The sequence below is a fragment of the Remersonia thermophila genome, chromosome 5 (assembly GCF_042764415.1).
Source record: "Remersonia thermophila strain ATCC 22073 chromosome 5, whole genome shotgun sequence".
Taxonomy (NCBI): domain Eukaryota; kingdom Fungi; phylum Ascomycota; class Sordariomycetes; order Sordariales; family Chaetomiaceae; genus Remersonia; species Remersonia thermophila.
In genome coordinates, this window is record NC_092221.1 from 3,406,339 (window position 1) to 3,424,632 (window position 18,294).

At 59.5% G+C, this 18,294-nt stretch overlaps 6 protein-coding genes across 6 annotated transcripts; 3 read left to right on the forward strand and 3 right to left on the reverse strand.

Moving 5' to 3' along the window:
- Positions 1–147: 147 nt before the first annotated feature.
- VTJ83DRAFT_6169 (uncharacterized protein) lies at positions 148–3,576 on the reverse strand (the record flags this gene model as incomplete). Its single annotated transcript, XM_071012850.1, has 8 exons — positions 148–2,156; positions 2,212–2,257; positions 2,316–2,400; positions 2,479–2,520; positions 2,640–2,766; positions 2,827–3,159; positions 3,229–3,396; positions 3,483–3,576. 8 exons carry the CDS (start codon positions 3,574–3,576, stop codon positions 148–150), a joined length of 2,904 nt encoding a protein of 967 aa, XP_070865544.1.
- Positions 3,577–4,159: 583 nt separating this feature from the next.
- Positions 4,160–5,478, forward strand: VTJ83DRAFT_6170 (uncharacterized protein; the record flags this gene model as incomplete). Its single annotated transcript, XM_071012852.1, has 2 exons — positions 4,160–4,249; positions 4,333–5,478. 2 exons carry the CDS (start codon positions 4,160–4,162, stop codon positions 5,476–5,478), a joined length of 1,236 nt encoding a protein of 411 aa, XP_070865545.1.
- A 98-nt stretch (positions 5,479–5,576) lies between these two features.
- VTJ83DRAFT_6171 (uncharacterized protein) lies at positions 5,577–6,922 on the reverse strand (the record flags this gene model as incomplete). The annotated part of the gene is made up of 4 exons (XM_071012853.1): positions 5,577–5,836; positions 5,906–6,040; positions 6,124–6,403; positions 6,773–6,922. 4 exons carry the CDS (start codon positions 6,920–6,922, stop codon positions 5,577–5,579), a joined length of 825 nt encoding a protein of 274 aa, XP_070865546.1.
- Positions 6,923–8,834: 1,912 nt separating this feature from the next.
- On the forward strand, positions 8,835–14,411 carry VTJ83DRAFT_6172 (uncharacterized protein; the record flags this gene model as incomplete). Its single annotated transcript, XM_071012854.1, has 3 exons — positions 8,835–9,401; positions 9,480–9,803; positions 10,800–14,411. 3 exons carry the CDS (start codon positions 8,835–8,837, stop codon positions 14,409–14,411), a joined length of 4,503 nt encoding a protein of 1,500 aa, XP_070865547.1.
- Positions 14,412–15,099: 688 nt separating this feature from the next.
- On the reverse strand, positions 15,100–15,720 carry VTJ83DRAFT_6173 (mitochondrial 54S ribosomal protein mL49; the record flags this gene model as incomplete). Its single annotated transcript, XM_071012855.1, has 2 exons — positions 15,100–15,150; positions 15,226–15,720. The coding sequence occupies 2 exons, from the start codon at positions 15,718–15,720 to the stop codon at positions 15,100–15,102; spliced, it is 546 nt and encodes a 181-aa protein (XP_070865548.1).
- Positions 15,721–16,286: 566 nt separating this feature from the next.
- On the forward strand, positions 16,287–17,711 carry VTJ83DRAFT_6174 (uncharacterized protein; the record flags this gene model as incomplete). Its single annotated transcript, XM_071012856.1, has 2 exons — positions 16,287–16,715; positions 16,797–17,711. The coding sequence occupies 2 exons, from the start codon at positions 16,287–16,289 to the stop codon at positions 17,709–17,711; spliced, it is 1,344 nt and encodes a 447-aa protein (XP_070865549.1).
- Between the last annotated feature and the right edge of the window lie 583 nt (positions 17,712–18,294).

The following is an 18,294-nucleotide window of genomic DNA, read 5'->3' on the forward strand; positions in this document are numbered from 1 at the left end:
TTTTTTTTTTTTTTTTCATGGCAGGGGAGAAACTTGGGAAAGATACCAAAACAGGCCGCATATGTTCTGGATATAATAACACTAGCATTAACGTACACACAATTGCCTCCTGAGAATTACCTCCACCCGTCGTACACGCTCCTCTCCTTAGAAGTTGAAATACCTCGGCTCGTCAAAGACGTGGTACCGGTGGCCCCGAACGCCGTCGCCCCGGAACATGCTCGGGAAACGCCAGCCATCGGGCACCTCGTTCTCCGGCACGCGCCTGTCCCTCAGCGCCTTGGATGCCGTCCACACCGACGCGCTCTCTTCGCTGCTCGACGGCACAACAAACTTGGCAACCTGCAGTTCCGTGTCGGTGATGGTGCTGCGGCTGACGCGTGCGTAGCCCGTGCGCCTGAGGCCCTTGAACAAAATGTACTCGCACCACCGGTCGTCGTCCGTCTCGTCGACGTCGTGCATGCCGCTAACGTTCGACACGTACGTGTTGTAGTTGCCCTGGAGCGGCTTCGTGACCAGGTACGAGAGCAAAATGCTGGGGCGTGACGACGAGCCCATCAGCTTGGACAGATACTCGGATTGGAGGCGGCGGTCTTCTGGATCCTCTTCCTGGCCCGAGTGGAACACGAACACGTCGACAAGGGTGCCGTACACGTCAAGCGTCGCGTGGATGGCCGGTGCCAGTTCGCCCACGGGGCTGGGCAGCAGGTGGTGCGTCGAATTGAGGATGGGGAACTTGGACAAGAGCGCAGCACCCCACGTGTGCTTGTTAGGGCCCGGGCCGTAGTCGACGTACATGCCGAGGTCTTCGGCCAGGAACTGCGTGGTATCGCGGTTGCCCATGATGATGCGTTGCAGGTCCGACTCGAGCAAGCCGATCACGTCAATCTCCAGCTCCTTGATCAAGTCGCGCATGCGGTACTCGGACGACCACATGTCGTTGTCAAGCGAGAAGTGGATCGTCCAGATGCCCGCGGTGATGAGCCGGTCCTTGGCATGGTACGGCTTGTAATCGTTCGCGGGAAAGCGCAAGACGTTGGCGCAGAGGAAGAGGACGTTGAGGAGGCCGAGCACCCCCGCGTGGTACTTGCGGTGGCCCGTGGCGGTGGTGGTGGCGCGGCGCTTGTCCGCCTGCTTCCTGCCAGACCTGGCCTGCTGCGAGATGAGGTTGAAGACGCCAGCGCCGATGAACAGCATCATGGTGATCATGACCCAGTCGGTATGCTCCCGGACGAGCGGTCCGCCAGGAACGAATGCGTAAGCAACAACCCAAACGTGGAAGAGAACGAGGAAGTTGTAAATGAAGAAGCCCAAGCCGAAGGTAACGGCAGGGCTCTTCTTGGCCGCGCTGGAGATCATTGGGGTTGCGATGGCCATGAGATAGGCGGCCAGGATCAGGCCACCATAGTAACCAAACCAGTGATGGTACAGGGTGAGGATCGCAGCACCCAGGCAGCCCACGGCGTACGCCGTCCAGGTAGCAACCAGCTCGGGCCGAGAGACTCCGGCGACGACGCCAGCCGTCATGGCGGCAATGGTGTACCAACCGTGGACGTTGGAGACCGGGCCTCGGATAGGGTAGCCATCCCACACCCAAAGGATCATGGTGCTGGTGTCCGAAAGGAGGGAGTGGAGACCGAAGAACAAGCCAGCAATGCCAAACGCAGAGAGCACCGCCGAGCCGCTCTTGTCCTCGGCGGGGTTTCCACCCTGGAGAGGAGCGCGACGCGTGAACCGCAGCGCCGCGAGAACGCCAAGGGCCAGGCCGGTGCCGTTCCACCCGCCGTTGGCAGCGTGCATGACGGGCCAAATGGGGTTGTTGGTGTACCACGCAAACTTGGCCACGGACGACATCAGCAGGCCGATGGTCCACGCGAGGACCCGCATCTCGAGCCTCGCCGGGTGCACCGAGTCGGCGTGGAGAGTGGCAGCCCACCCAAGACAGGACATGGCGACGCCAAAGCCCACCGTGAAGAGGCGGTAGACGGGATCCTGGACCTTGTAGGCGACCAGGCCGGCCAGCGAGAGGACATGGACAAGGCGCTGGTTTTTGCTAATCAAGGAACGCAGCGGCTTGATGCCCAGAAGCGCAGGGGTGACGGTCGACATGACCAGGGCCTCATAGCCCGAGATGCCCATGTGCCAGAGAGGGAAATCTATCTAAGGGTCAACGCATGCCTTTTTGGTGCTGCGATGAGACGGGGGGCTTACACCAGACAACGAGGCCTAGGCTGGTCAGGATTGACCAGAAAACAAACTAAGCCAGGTTAGACCGGGGTCTTGCGAGACCTCAAATGCCCTACGATGTTGCTTACGCCGTGGTACACCTCGGCCGCGATGTCAAGCGCATTGGCCCAGCGGAAGCCGGCAGAAAAGGCGTTGGCAGCGGCCTTGTCCTTCCTGTGCATGAGCCCGTCAGCTATGCGCCCCACCAGGCAGATCGAGGACACCTTGGCTGGGTAGGCAGGGGTCTCTTACTCCTTTTCCAGCATGGCACTTGGCACAGGCGACGTGTTGGCACTATCGGGCGTTTTAGATGATGTCTTGACCATTGCATAATCCGAGGATCCGCCTGTATGTACAAGCCGCTACCTGCACATGTGCCAGACAGGGCCTAGAGCGGAAGCCATTGCACGTACCCCTTGCTTGCACCCTTGACGTCCCTGACGACCACCTCGAACGTGTCGAAATCCAGAGCAGTGACGGCGTCGAAGGCAACGTCGAGAATGATCAAGGACCATTCAAAGAAGGCATAGATCGTGTAGGCTGCAGCCAACCCCATCAGCACGACCGGCGCTGAACCACTCGCGTGGAAGCTCCACTCACCTCCGGCCACACGGTGGACCTTGTGCTGGATGAAGAAGTACACCAGCGGCACGAGAGTGCCGAAGAAAGCCCCGGCCAGGTATTTCCGATACTTGATCGCCTTGGCGTTGGGAGGGCTGAGCTTGATGCAGCCTGCGGTCCAGGGGATGGTGAAAACAATGTAGGAAATCATCAAGATGTCGTGCCAGTCATGATCATCAGTCGACGTAATGTAGGTCCACCCGCCGCATGTCAATGTTCGGACGAGGCCAGAGAGGGCAACGGCCTTGGGGAGTGCGCTGCCGGGCTTCGCCGTTAGGAGGTACCAGAGTCCGACGAGGGCAAATCTCGGCCCTGAAGCGAGTCATTCAGCGTGAGACCGCGACGGGAGGGGCAATGGGGCAAACCCCTGGCCGAACGTACCGGACGTGATGGCGATGAAGATCATGAAGATGGAACGCTCCGGGTAGCGGTCGCCAATGGTGGCCGACACGGAAGGGAACCATTCGTCCGGGTAGCCGTACCACTCATTCTGAACGATCTTGCGGTAGTGCAGAGCGCAGCCGATGACAAGGGCGCTGAGGAAAGCCACTAGTGATGGGGGTTAGCCTTGAGGATCTGAGATAGCACCTACGCCGAGTAGAAGAGGGGCTGGTGGGTAGCCATTGAATGCATACAGTAGGCGATGGCAGTGTGCGACCAGCTCACCCACTGGCCGCTGAACGAGAGCACGACGCCGGCGTCCTTGTCTTTGTAACGCGACGGTGCCATCTTCGCGGGATATCAATGAAACCCAAAGAGGAAGGAAAAGAGAAAAAAAAAAAGGCAGCAGTCGGGCTAGACGCAAAATGGCATGCCAACTGCGCCGCTGTTGGAACGCCGACACCTGATGGCCCAGCACAAGAGAACGAATGGCCAGCAATGTCGTCAAGAACAAGAGAGGGTTCGAAGAGAAAGCGTTGTGGTGGAAGATCGGAAAATAGGGCGGCGCGACGCTGCCCGGATGCCTCGGCGCGCAAGATGGCATCCAATCCGTCAATCATGTCGCATCCAAGACCTGCACGATGGGACAGGGGTGGAGAGGGCAAGACGCCAAGAGGTGGGTCCTCGGGAGCCAGCGTCGCCAGGGCGAGGCCCGTGCCGAGTACCCGCACATGGCTGAATAGGTAGGCGGTGAGAGTCGGCAGTAATTATCGGCCCCACAAAAAAGTCGACGCCGAAGCTCCACCATCAACCGCCTCTCTCTCTCTGTCTTTCTGCGGGCGAGCGTCCTTCCAAGCTCCCAGGTCACTTCCCGTCCCATTCCCACCACCCTTCGGCGTAGCGGTTTTGCCTGCCTGCACCGGCCGTAGCCATGGCGGGTGTCTCGGATAAAGCACGCTTTTATCTGGAGCGCGCGGCGCCTGAGCTGCGCGAGTTCGAAGAGAAAGAGATCTTCACCAAGGTAGGCCGGGTTCCCCGTCGCCGGCCATCATTGTCTCTCTCGAAGGCCAGTTGGCAGGATCTAATTGGTGTCACTCCCTGCAGGACGAAATCCGCGCTCTCGTCTCCAAGCGCTCCGACTATGAACATCTGATCCTCGCCCCCGGCACCAAGCCAACCGACTTCCTCGCCTACGTCGAGTGGGAGCGCTCTCTGGACCGCCTGCGCGCAAAGCGCTGCCGTCGCCTCAACATCCGCTCCTCGTCGTCGCACGCCAGCCAGGCCCGCACCTTTGGAATCTTTGAACGGGCCGTGCTCAAGCATCCCGGGTGTGTTCCGTTGTGGCTGGCGTACCTGGACTTCGCCGCCGACGTGAAGGCGACCAAGCGCTGGCGTCGCATTTGCACCCGCGCCCTACGCCTGCACCCGACCGAAGCGGGTCTTTGGGCCCTCGCCGGCCGGCGCGCCGCGCGGTCTGGCGACATGGAGCGCGCGCGCGCCCATTTCCTGCGTGGCTGCCGTTTCTGCACGCGGGAGCCCACGCTTTGGGTCGAGTACGCCCGCTGCGAGATGGAGTGGCTGGCCAGGGTGGAGGCCAAGAAGAAGGGCAAGGGAGTCAGGAAGGGGGTGAACGTCATGGAGGCCATCAAGGCGACGGAGGCGGTGCAAGAGGGCGATACGATCCAGCTTGACGACGACGATGACGAGAGCGGCGATGAAGACGAGCTGCTGCTGCCGGACCCTGATGCCCAAGGACAGAGTTCCAAGGCAAAGCCCAAGGTGTTCAACGAGGAGGAAACCAAGAAGCTGGAGCAGAGCCCCGCGCTCAGCGGCGCGATACCCATGGCCATCTTCGACATCTCGAGGAAGCAGCCCTTCTTCGGCCCCGTTGCGGCCGAGATGTTCTTCGACGCGTTTGCCCGCTTCAGCGAGGTTTCGTGCCAGGAGAGGGTTGTGCAGCATGTGCTGGCCGCCATGGAGGAGCTGTTCCCGAACCATCCTTGCACATGCAGCTGCCAGATCCGTGAGCCTCTCATCGGCGTGGGCGTCCTCACCGCCGCCTTCCCCAAGGCTCTACGCGAATCCCTGACGCGGCTCAGGCGTGCCTTGGAGAGCACGAGCGACAGGAAAGCCCTGGCCAGCAAGATCGTCGCTTGGCTCGACACGGTCCTGGAGACGGAGGGTCTGGACGAGGCCATCAAGACGGTCTTGGAACACACGAAGCGGTCGGTGGTGGAATCCACTGGTTGATACCCTGCATTATCTATTATATTGCCTACTACAGTTTCCTAAAGCACAGCGCCATGTAATGAGGGTCCTCGCGTTTCCAGCCCCTGAACATCGAAGATCTACTGCGCCGCCTTGCTCTTGGCCACACTCATCAGGTACTCCCACTCCGCGGCCGCCACCTTGCTGACACTCAGCCGCGACTGCTTGAGCATCTGCATATTCTCGAGAGGCTTGCCAGGGCCGCCCATCTCGCGGAGTTCCTTCAGCCCGATGGGAACAGCGAACTTGCTCCGGAACTCGACGTGAACCACGCTCCATTTGGGGTTGGACGGGCTGGACGTCGGGTCATAATAGGGAGCCTTCGGATCGTGGGCCGAAACTGCAGCGGCATCGTCAGAGCTTTGCCTCGAGGTCCGGGCTGTTGCTTGGCCGGCATAGGCACACTTACGATCGGGGGAGTGCTCCTGCACAATCTCCATGGTTCCAACAATTCCAGGCTCCTTGCAGTTGGAGTGATAGAAGAAGGCCAGGTCGCCCTTCTTCATGGCGCGGAGATTGTTGCGAGCAGCATAAGCGCGGATTCCTTGTGGGCAGGTAGTGAGAAATATGGCCAGAGATGGACTTTGTACTCTGCAGGAGAACAGGAGAGATACGCTCGCGTCTTACCATCCCATGGCTCCGGCTCTGTTTTGGCTGCGAGATCGTCGATCGAGAACTTGACATCGACACCATTCTCAAACCGTGACTCGGGCTCCGCCTTCATAAGCCAGTAGTTCCTTTCCTCGCCCAAGGATGCGTTGACATCGGGTGCAGGGGTTGTCGCCTCGTCCGGTCCCTTCTTGTTCGCCTCGATTCCATTCAGGCCATTGGCCGCGGACTTCTTTGCCGCGGTGGACTGTTTGCACGGATGACTCTTTTTGGCAGTTGGTTCGGGATCCGATGATTGCTAGTAGACTCGTCAGGACTGATTCATCATTGTTACGATAGCGGGAGAGATCGCATGCAGGTCTTGGGATGGATGGTTTGGGAACCGACTTAATAACATGATCAAATTTGGATTCGGAAAAACATAAAAGACAAATAAGAGAAACCAGAACGAAACGCGAACTCGGGAAGATAAGAGCAGAGAAACAGCAAGACCAAACAGAAGAGCAGAGATGGTAACAAGAGAGAAGACGCGAAGAAAAAAAAAAAAGAGACGTGGATACACAAGTACATGGAAAACCAGAGGGCAAGGAGAGGCAAGGAGAAATGATGAATGATGGCATTGGTAAAACGCTGGAAAGAGAATGAAACCCTCTATGTTGTAGATTACCTTGCGAATAGTGCTGGACGTCGTTCCCTTCGTCCCCTGCTTTGCGACTGCAGAACCCGGGCTCTGGGCTTGTGAGTCCTGAAGCCGAGCAGAACGTCTCCGTGGCGCTTCAGAGACTTCCCCTAAAACCTCTGATTTTCGTTTCGCCATTGAGCAAGCTACTTGTCAGGTTCTCGGGTGGTAGTTGTGGAGTATGAGGACGTTCGTTGTTACTGCGTAAACATATAACCGTTGAAAGAGGGAGTTGATGAACTGTGGATGGCTTGATGATGGTTTGTTGTTGAACAACTCGAATTGGCGTCGCCAGGGGCCCCCCAGCCATTCAGAATTGGCACAGTGCGGATATGATCCCCTGCCCGGGCGCTTTTGCCTTGGGTTGGTTTCACTCACGAATAATTACCCATGGAACTATCGTGTCGTGATCATGTTGCAGGACGGGCATTGAGCGTATTGGGATACGTATTGGCAAAGAACATATTCAATTCAACCGACTTGTCGTTCAGGACGGCAAGACGACTTGAGCGACTCGACGGTGCGCCGCCTCTCAACGCGCTTCACTTCTGCCCTTTGCGGGGGTTTGATGGCCACTTTGGCCGCCCACACCAGGATACCTTGCAACTGCTGAATAACTTCCGTAGTAAGGTAGATATATACCTTACCTGCTCAAGGCGCTCTCTCCCACACAATACTGTGTAACGACTTTGATTGATCGAGGATCGCAGTGGCGGAGAATCCGGAGCCAATCGCTGAATGTTCTCCTGAGCACACCGTCTGGCGTTGAGGCGGCCCGGCTCGCGGAAGCACAGTGCCCAGCCGTTCTCGGGAACCGCCGAGCGACCAACATTGGTGGGGGGGCAGACCCCTGGCCAAATGGTCTCATGGACAGGCGACGGGAGCGAGTGTCAAACAAGGGCCTGGTTCGTCGACTGCGAGGCGAGGAGTGGTCACGTTGAACACGGCAGAAACATCCCCTCGAGGTACACAGTAGTTAGTTATCTCGTTCAGAGCGGTCGGATCCAAACCAATCGAGGCCTCAGCGGGAAGCAAGGACGGACGGACTGGGTCCCGGACGGGGGCTTTTGGGGGGGGGGCCATGCTTCGTGACACCCCCGACAGAAGCTTAGCCATTTTCATTGACAGGTGCGGGATGTGCTGTCCCATCAGGAAAATGCGACGGAGGGCAACTGGCACGTCCGAGCCAGCTGCGGAGAGGTCATCTGCCCGACAAGGCAGCCGGACTGAAATCCATGGATTCGGAGAGGAGGCTCCAAGCCCGCCTTTGTTCAATGATGGACAGAGCGGGGGATCGCAGTCCTCATATTGTATCCGACGTCTTGCAAACTCGAGAAAACGAGAATCCGTCCGTAAAGGACCGGGCTTGATAGAGGGGTGTTTGCTGGGAACGTTAACTGGCATTCGCCGACACAGAGGGTGGGTTGGCTGGCAGCTCCCTGCTGGCTGGTGTTCGGAGAATTTAGCTTAGTGCCTTGTGCGTGTGGTCGCGGAGTAAAAGTGACTTTGCTCATGAATCCGGCACCATTTAAAAGGGCTCAAGCTGCCCACCTCGCCCCCCTGTTCTCCCTCTTCTCCTGTGTTTGCAAACTCGTCAATCCTTTTCTCTTCTTGTATTCTTCTTTTCTCGCTCGGAAATATTCGTTGTGGCCAGGCTGTCTGCCTCTGAACACAGCTGCCCTGCCGAAGTCGATGTCACCAGCCGCTCTTACTTGGACCAGCGGACCATTTGGGTGTTAGTCGGCAAAACCGACGACACAGCACAGAACCAACGACGTTAAGCAACGACACCAAACCAAAATTCCGATCGGTTGAGATGGAACCCGCATCTCCGTCAGCATTTTTTTTCTTTTGGAACGATGCCCTCGCGACGTGAGGGAGGGCATTCTGCCGTTTGCACAGCAACGGGACGGGCAGCACCACCTGGGGGGGCTTGGGCTCATGCGGTGGGGGATGACCAGGATCTTCACTGGCACTCGGCAAGTCAATGTGGGACGCGCCTGGATCCAGATTGACGGCACCACCGGCAAGACCAGGAGTCAGTTGCCAGATGATAAAAAGAGAAGCGAAATTCGGCGGCATTCCCAACGGCGATCCAACCTTGGATATTCTTTTTTCTTCTTCTACTCAACACAGCCGACCGATTTCTTCAGCAACCCGACGTGGAGAGCGTTTGACCCGACGATGGGTGGATGCCGTGCGACCTGGAGGGCGGCTGGGAGCAGCGGCCAGGCTCTGGTCAGATCTGGATCCACGGACCAGGCGACACAGCAACCTTGCCAGCTCGAGGTGCACCCCGTGGCTTCGACCTCGTTGGCGCTGGAGCCGTCCATCTCAAGCCACTACGACCTTCTCCGGCCGACTTGGATGCCCTCTCAGTCCCATGGGCCTTGACGGCTCGTCCAAATCAGACTCGAAATGCGATCCTTCTCCGACCAGTCGATCAGCGACGCTCGAGAATGAGCACCTGGTGGGGCCGACTGTTTCGGGGATGTGTGATAGGGCACGCGCTCCGGGCTCGACTTTGGCACCCAACCGACCACCAGGACGCTTGAACCCGTCTTGGACCCTCGACAGGCTTGGAAGAGAACGGACCAAATGTCGTCGTGCCTGTGCTGTCGCTCCTTGTCCGGCCAGGCGGGCGATGCTGGCGGCAGCGAGGACCGAGACGTGACCGGCCGGCCATGGAGGGCAGCCAGGAACTCCCAGATGGACCAAGCCGAGCAAAAAAGAACGGAGGGTGCCCTGGGCACCTCAGAGAAAGTCGGCTTGGCTTTCCATCTTTGTGCGGGGCACGTGTCAAGTCGACCATGGCGTGCCTCCTATTGGCTACAGGGTTTGTTTTGGGATCCATCAGGCTAAACCGGATCCGTCTGATGCTTTTCTCCCGGCTGAAAGGGTTCCAAAGCCAACTGCGCGGTCTCTTGTCACAGTGCATCCGCCAGCCAGTGGACTTCGACAAGCAACACGCGACCGAACATCCCAATCGGCAACAGACAGCGCCTGCGAGTTGAGCGAGGTAAGACCTGTCCCTCGTTTATTTTTCTTCCGCACCCCCCCTTTTTTATTCTCGTTCCCGCCTCCAGCTTGCAGTTCGGATCTCTCCGACACGATCAAATCTCGTGATCGTTTTGATGCCTGGGCTGGGTCGGCTCATGCACTCTGCGATTGCGCGACCTCCGATCGTTGGCTGCTGGAGATTGGAGACGGCCGGGAAGCTGCCTGCGAAAATTTGTCGCAGCGCGCTCCGACGCGGGACTCACCTATCCCCGTCGCGTTCGGCCCTTGTTCGTCTGGCCGTTGTTTTTTTTTTTGGCTCATTATCGTTTGTTTTCATTTTTCCCTTTTTGATGGTCCCTTGTGACTACCGTACGTACAAACCGACGCGAGTCTGGTGGCCTCCACTGTGCTCCGTCCGGTGTTGCGACAGGCCGCCATTGTCGCTGCGTTTGCTGCCGGATCGGTGCACAGTATGAGGCTGGCCATGGGCCCCGTGGATACCCTCTTTTTTCTTTCTATGTGACATCATTGCCATCCTGTTCCTTGCCTTGTTTTCTTGATTTTTTTTTTTTTTTTTTTTTGGCTTTTTGTTGTTTTTCTGTTTTCTTTCCCCGGTTGGGCTCTGCGCGGGAAAAAAAAGTCCCTTCCCGTCGCTTTCCCTTTGGCCCCCCCCCCCCTGGACCAAGCGGCGGCGGCTCATGGTTGCCCGCTGGCTGAGGTGCTGGCTCCTCTCTGGGCAAGAAGTGGATCCCTCGAGCACGCCCCCCTCGATGGGTGGGTCAGTCAGCAGCACACGCCGCACCCAAGCCCCGGACCAGCGCCCCAAAGCCCAGAAACCCGTCTTTTGCCCCGTTGAACCACTGCACAACTGCCACTCCCCCGACACAACCGCGACGCGACCGACTCCATCGCGACAAGCCGTCGCGACACCCCTACCCATCTTAATTTTATCGTTTTTCCAATCAACAAGTCGTCCTCTATACGTGGATCGTTGTCGCTAACGGCCGCCGCGAAGGAATCCAAACCTGATGGGCGCGACCATTGCCGCCGCCGCCCTCAACCTCCGACCGACATGAGCTCCTGGATCAACGAGGCCGCTGTCCCCAACCAGAATGGCAACGGCTTCCCTCACATCACCGATCCCTCCGCCATGGCCGGCGCCATGATGGACCCGTCTGCTTTCATGGGCAACCCCGCCCAGCTCAATGCCCAGTTCGCCAACCCCCAGCAAATGGTCATGCCTAACGGGCCCGGCCCCATGCGCAACGCATCGCCTTCCTTTCCGAATCCCATGTATCAAACAAACTCGGTCGTCCCCTCGAAGCGTCCGAGGCCGAGAGAAGACAGCGTGACCCAGTCGCCGCGCCCTGCGCCCGGCATGCCGCCGACGTCGCGGGCCGAGACGCCGCAGCAAAGCGCGTTCCCAGGCTTCCCGCAACCCGGCATGCCGCAGCAAGCCTCCGGCCAGCCGTCCCCCTATCCACACCTCCAACCGAACGGATCCACGAACGCGACGCCGTCACCCATCATGGCCAACCAAATGCGCCCGGGCGCCGTCCCTCAAAGGGTCGCGTCGACGTCGCCGCACCCTTTCTCGCCCGCCGCGCAGCAGTTTCCCCAGCAGTCGCCCGTGCCGTCGGACCACGGAGGCGCGCCGCAAACCTTCATGCAGCAGAACGCCTTTGCGCAAAACTTCAACCCGCAGTTTGCAGCCGCGCAATCCCCCGTGCGCCCGGCCCCCTCCCCCAACGCGATGCCCGGTCAGATGATGCCCGGTCAAATGCCCATGGGACAGCTCCCGCCGCAGATGCAGCAGATGCAACAAATACAGCAGATGCAGCAGCAGATGCAGCAGCTGGGCCAGATGGGCCAGATGCCTGGCCCGATGATGCAAACCTCGATGCCGGGCCAGATGGCCGCGCAGATGGGCGGGCAGATGCCGGCTCAGCTCGGCGTCCCCATGGCGGGTCAGCTGCCGGGCCAAATACCCGGGCAGATGCCCGGGCAGATGCCGGGACAGATGGCCAACATGATGTTCTCGCAGGCCATGGCCCAGCCGCGCAATGCACTCGAGCAGCAGCAGAAGCTGCTCTACCAGATGCAGCTGCAGCAGCAGGCTCATCGGACCAACATGCAAATGCAACAGATGGGGAACCCCAACATGATGCAGCAACCGACGATGCCGGCCCAAGGTCAGGGCCCGCAGGTCCAACCCCAACAGGCTCAAGCTCAAGCTCAGGCTCAAGCCCAGGCGCAGTCCCAAGCGCAAGCGCAAGCTCAAGCGCAAGCGCAAGCTCAAGCGCAAGCGCAAGCTCAAGCCCAGGCCCAAGCCCAAGCTCGGAATATGATGGCAGCGAGACCGGGCGTACCCAACGGCCAGATGCCACAGGGAGGTGTGAGACCGCAACCAGGAGCGCCCCAGCAGCCCGTGATACGCCTACCTCCTCCGGAGCAGTTCATGAAGCACTTGTCCGCTTTCATGAACTCCAAAGGCCTCCCCCTCGACCCGAACCCCGCGGTTGAAGGCCGACCGATCCCGCTCTACAACTTGTTTCAACTGGTGTACGTCAAGATGGGCGGGTGGCGCAACGCGAGCCAAACAAACGGTTGGATCCAGGTCGCCCAGCTCATGGGCTTCGCCCCCCAGCAAATCGCGTCGGCCGCCCAGCAACTCAAGGGCGTGTACGAGCGGAACCTGCTCAAGTACGAGGAGCTGTGGACGGCTCAACATAAGATGCGGATGCAGCAGCAAGGAACGATGCCCAATGCACCGGGGACGCCCGCCAAGGGAATGGCTCCTGGCCAGATGCCGCCACAGATGATGAAGCCCGGCCAACAGGCACAACTACCCGGTCAGATGCAGCCCCCCGTCAAGCCGCCGGGACCGGCGCAGCCCGGCGTCAACGGCTTCCCGGCCGCTTCGCCGTCGCATCCCCCGCAGCCGATGCTCGCCAACCAGAGGCACGTCCGGAATAGCCTGTCGAGAACCGTACAGCCGACCCCGACGGGAGATGAGTTCGCCATCCCATCCCCCGCGCAGAGCAAAGCGGGCGCGACATCGCTGCCGGGCTCCGCCCATCCCGAAACCCACGGAATGCCGGACGACGCTGCTGGTGCTCTGAAGTTCCCTGCCCCGTTCGCGACGAACCCCGACGAATACATGCCTTGCTCCCGCGAGCTGACAACATTTGGCGGCCTCGACGTTCAGGCCCTGTGGAGGCTTGGCGACTCGTTGCAGCGAGCAAAGATTGATGTGCCCCTTCCCATCGACCTCGGCAACGTCGACATCCACGCGCTCACAAAGAGCATACAAAGCGGCATCCATGGGGAGGTCCGGTTGGCGCTCGACACCCTCGCTTCCCTAACGTGCAGCGATTACCATTTTGTCAGCCCCACGCAGCCCATCCCCATCCCCCAGATCGAGCTTCGGTACTGCGACGAGTTGGTCGACGCCTTGATCGAGTGTGCCGAAGAGCAGATGGATTTGCTTGTGGAAAACTCCGAGGAGGCGTCCAACGAGATCACCATCACCCCCTACGAGGAGGTGGTGCGCGCGTGTCGCGTCGACAGGCTCAAGCTGCGCAACGTGCCCGTCTTCGGGTCGCTCGAGTACGAGCTCGAGCGTGCCGTCGACCGGCTCATCTGCATCACCACCATCCTGCGCAACCTCTCGTGGCGGGAAGAAAACCACGCCGTCCTCGCCGAGGAGCAGGTCATCAAGTTCCTCTGCGTCCTGATTAGGTACCTGGGCACACGGGAGCTGCTTCTCCGCACAAACCTGGACACTCTGGACCTGATGAAGGACCTCGTGACGTTCTTGTCCAACATTGCCGGGTCGGTGGAGATTCCCAGCCGCGAGCAGGCATTCTGCCTCTTGCAGTTCCTGCTTGCCTTCGCTCCGACACCAGGCCCGACCGTTTCCGACCACAAGCTTTTCTTCGCGCCTTACGACCCCGCGCTTCACCAGTATCTTCCCCATGCTGTCGACTCCCTCGCCAAGCTGCTCGCCCGGGACGAGCCAAACAGGACGCATTACAAGACCATCTTTGCCGCCGACGCCAGCGTCGCCACATCGCCGCCGTGCGAGCTCCTTACCCGTGCCTTCGCGCTCGCGGTGTGCGCGGTCCCGGACAACCTGCGGGAGCCCCGCCCCGTTAACCTCCCCCCCGTGGTGGAGGCGCGCAAGCCGCTCCTGATGCAGGGTCTCCTTGCTGCCGACATCCTTTCCGGCCTGGCACCCGGATCCGACACTGGCGTCACGCGCGCATGGCTCTCGTCTGGCAACGGATTTGCCCAGAATCTCTTCATGCTCGCGCGACAACTCGGCCAGCAGTATGAAGGGTCCTTGGTCAGAACAGGCCAAGGGCGTGGCCAGCCGAAGCGGGACCCGGATCTCGTGTACTTGCTTGGGCTTTCCGTCAGCATCCTCAGGCGACTCACCGAGAAGGCGCTCGACCCCACCGATGCCACCGGGGACGGCCGGATCCCGCCTGAGGCTCTCCCCAGCCGAGAGAGCGTGTTGGCGGTGTTGCAGATGACGGCGCCGGAGTGGGGAAGTGGGGGTATCATGGCCAATCTGGTCGAGTACGCGAGCCTGGCCGAGAAGAGCCTTAGGAAGCGGATATGAAAGCAAGGTGATTGGGCTGCGAATCGGCGTTGGGAGTTGTGGTTTTGGGTAGCAGCAACGAGCGAGCTTGAATGTGCATTAGACGGCGGCCGATGTTTTCTTTTCTTTTCCTCGTCTGTCAAGGACTTCGCTTTTGGGTCAAGCCGTTGGGCCTCGCATCTTTGGATTGATCGCCTCACCTCCTTCTGAGCCATCGCCCGTGTACAATCTGTATTCTTTGGAAGGGAAAGGGGGTTGGAGGAGGGAGGGGGGGGGGGTAGCTGGGCGGAGGACATAGAACAGGATGGCTGTGATATAGCGTGGCGTGGCTGTCGCTTTGGATTTGTCATTGCCTGGAGGTTTCGGGTCTCATAGCTGTGAAATATCATCCGTGCTGTAACTTGGCGTTCAGATTGAGCAACCTCTCCCGCAACGAAGTCTCCGTCCCAGGCTGTTGGGTCCCCGTACACAGAGGAAGCGAGTATGTATGTCATGGTATCTTGCTATACACGAGACAGAAGGCCCTCTCTGTCTCTCAAACACAAATGCCCTGACGGCCAAGTGTTTTTTGTGGTTATCCTCGATCTCGATATCTCTGCGCCATCGTACAGCCAGCCATCTTCGGCTCCCACCATCTCCCTCTCTATTCAGGAAGACCTATTGGCTGTCTTGCCAACGCTCCTTGGCACACCATTGCCATTGTCTATGCTCAGAAACCCTGCTCGAGCAGCCACTTTGTTATCTCCTCCTTGCGATGACCCTGAAGCAGTCATGTCAGCAAACCCGGCCGGCTCCCACGTGAAACACAAGACGTCGTGCCGTGGGGTATGCTCACAGGAACAATGAAGAAGTGTTTCACATGGTCGGCTTTGATCTGCTTGGGGTCTTGGATGCCGAGCGCGTCGGCCAGGGCTAGGCGGAACTGTACCAGGTTGCCGTCGACCTTCTTGACCCTGGTAAACTTCTTGCCGTGCGGCTTTTTGACCTGGTATACCGGGAGCTCGTTCGAGGGGGTGCGGTTGACGAGGTAAGGGAGGGCGGGCCGCGTCTTGCTGAGAACCTCGATAACGGGGCTCTTTTGGGGTTTGGGACTCGGGCTAGAAGAGGCGGTCGAGGTGGTCGAAGAGCTGGGTGACGGGGCGGCGTCTGGGAGGGTGGTTGCGGCCGGTGTTGTCGCTGCTGCGATCGGAGGTTCTGGGGATGTCGAGGACGGGGAAGAGGTTTGCGTTGCGACGAATCTCCTGGCCAGGACCAGGCCCGGGGCAGACTGGAGGGGTTGGCTTCGGATTGGGGCCCCAATGAGCCGCAGGAGGTTTGTCGGTCGCAACATGGTTGGTGATTGTGCCTCCTTGTTGCCCTGCCCACGCGGCTCCTGTCGCAATGTTTCTCGCGGTGTCGTTCGCTGCTTGCTCGGGCTTGAGGCTTTCGATCTTTGTTGACCGCTTTCCCAATTCATCGATGCGCCGAGCCAAACCGGGCTTGGCTCATCACGTGACCGTCCCACACCAGGCTTCAGGTCCGGTGCGCACAGCAACAAGAACGCAAGAACTGAACCAGAACCAGCGGGGGGAAGCGTGTGGGCGCGGGTGGGTCCCGCCGCTTTCAGCGCCTCCCACGGCTTTCAGCATTTCCCAATTTTTGACCCCACCAAACATCACAAGATCTCATCGTCCACGGCGGAAAATTGCCAGTCCACCCACCCACCCCATGCGCAGCGACCCGGTCCGAGCCTCCTAAAGCCTCAAACCGCCCTCGACCCCGATCTCATCTCCGATCTCGTCTCCGATCTCGAGGCCACCAGTTGCGAGTCGCCTCGCAAGGACCGGCTAGCGTTGCATCTTCTTTTACGCCCACCACCTCCATCCACAAAGCCCGACCGTCATCACAGCTGCAGCCATGGGTTCCGTATCCCCCGCCAACGGCGATACGTCGCCGGCCAACTACGACCTACTCCCGAAGCTCGCTCCCCATCTCGATCGCCACTTGATCTTCCCCCTGCTCGAGTTCAGCGCCAGCCAATTAGTCGACGAGGAGACGGGCAACATCAAGGATGAGGCCAAGGCCCGCGAGATCACCGAGGCCAAGTACGCCCTGCTCAAGACGTCCAACATGGCCGACTACGTCGCCAACCTGCACTGCGAGCTGGAGGGTCTGAAGGAGCCCCCGGCCGAGTTCGCCGAGAAGAAGCAAAAGGTCTTCAGCCAGCTGCAGAAGCTCGAGCAGGAGACACAAAAGATCAACGAGCTTCTTGGGATGGACGAGGTCGTCAACAACCTCAGGAGCGACAAGGTGGCCAACTTGGAGTACCTGAAGGGGACGCACAACGTAAGTAGTTCGTGCTGGGGCGCGCCTTGTGACGCGCGCGTGCGCCGGGGGAACGAGTGCTGATGGCCGCGGGGATGACAGGTGACCATCGAGATGGTCAATGCCCTCTACGATCTCGGACACCTTCACTACAGCTGCGGCAGTTACGCCGACGCCTCCGAGATGCTGTACCGGTTCCGCATTCTCTCCACCGACAACGACAAGGTTGCGTGGGCGACATGGGGCCGCCTCGCCTGCGAAATCCTCACCATGAACTGGGAGGCCACGATGGAGGAGCTGCAAAAGGTCCGCGAGACCATCGACTCAAAGCTGGCCCAGAACCCGCTGGCCCAGCTGCAGCACCGCACCGCCCTGACCCACTGGGCCCTGTTCCCCCTCTTCAACTTCGAGAAGGCCCGCGAGCCGATCCTCGACATGCTGTTCAGCCCCGGCTTCATCAACACTATCCAGGCCAACTGCCCCTGGATCCTGCGCTACCTGGTCGTTGCCGTCATTACAAACCGAGGCCGCGCCAAGAACCCCGGCGTTCACCAGAAGCAAATGAAGGACATTGTCCGCATCGTCAGGCAGGAGGCGTACGAGTACGAGGACCCCGTCACCAAGTTCGTCCACGCCCTCTACATCGACTTCGACTTTGAGGATTCGCAGCGCCAGCTCGTCCAGGCCGAGGAGGTTCTGCGGAGCGACTTCTTCCTGGTTGCCCACGCCGACGACTTCGTCGACTCGGCCCGCCACCTCATCTTTGAGAGCTACTGCAAGATCCACGCCCGCATCTCCCTCAAGGATCTCAGCGCCCGGCTGGGCCTGAGCACCGACGCGGCCGAGAAGTGGATTGTCAACCTCATCCGCGACACCAGGCTTGATGCCAAGATCGACTACAAGGAGGGCACAGTCGTCATGAACCACCCGCCAAGCTCCGTCTACCAGCAAGTCATTGAGAAGACGAAGGGAGGCTTCTTCAGGACCCAGGTTCTGAGCGCGGCGGTTGGCAAGTAAGAGGAAAGAACAGCAGCGTCGGCGGCAAAGCGGTATCACAGCAATCAGCTGAGGCTGGGAGCAAACAGCGTGCATAAACAGGGCATGGGAGACTCGGATGACCCCGGAGCCGCGGGGGATAGGTGCCCTAAGGACTTGCGGGATCGGTCCATGCGTGGGCGTCAAGGGACTTGGGACTTGGGGTTGGGTCATCAGTAGACATCGCGACACCGGAACTGTTGTGGCGAGGTCAAGGGCCAAAGGAAGAGAGAGAGACCGGCGATGAGCGATGTACTTTATACCTCGGGGATACATCAAAATGGCCACGGGCGAAAATCGCATTCATGATGTCGCTTTGGCTTTGGATATGTGGTCTTTTTTTCTTTTCACCGCTCAACTACATGATCCTCGGATATCGGACGTTGCGCGCCATCTGACTTGGGCTTCCCAAAGCTGGAGGGGATGACCTTTTAGATCCTAGTAGGCAGACCCTTGAGCAGTTTAGATCAAGGCTCGTATCCCACCAAAGCTGAGTGACAACGAAGCGGCCTGAGAGAACCGTCAAATTGGCGACGACAGCGACGACAAGGCAAAATCCGGCGTT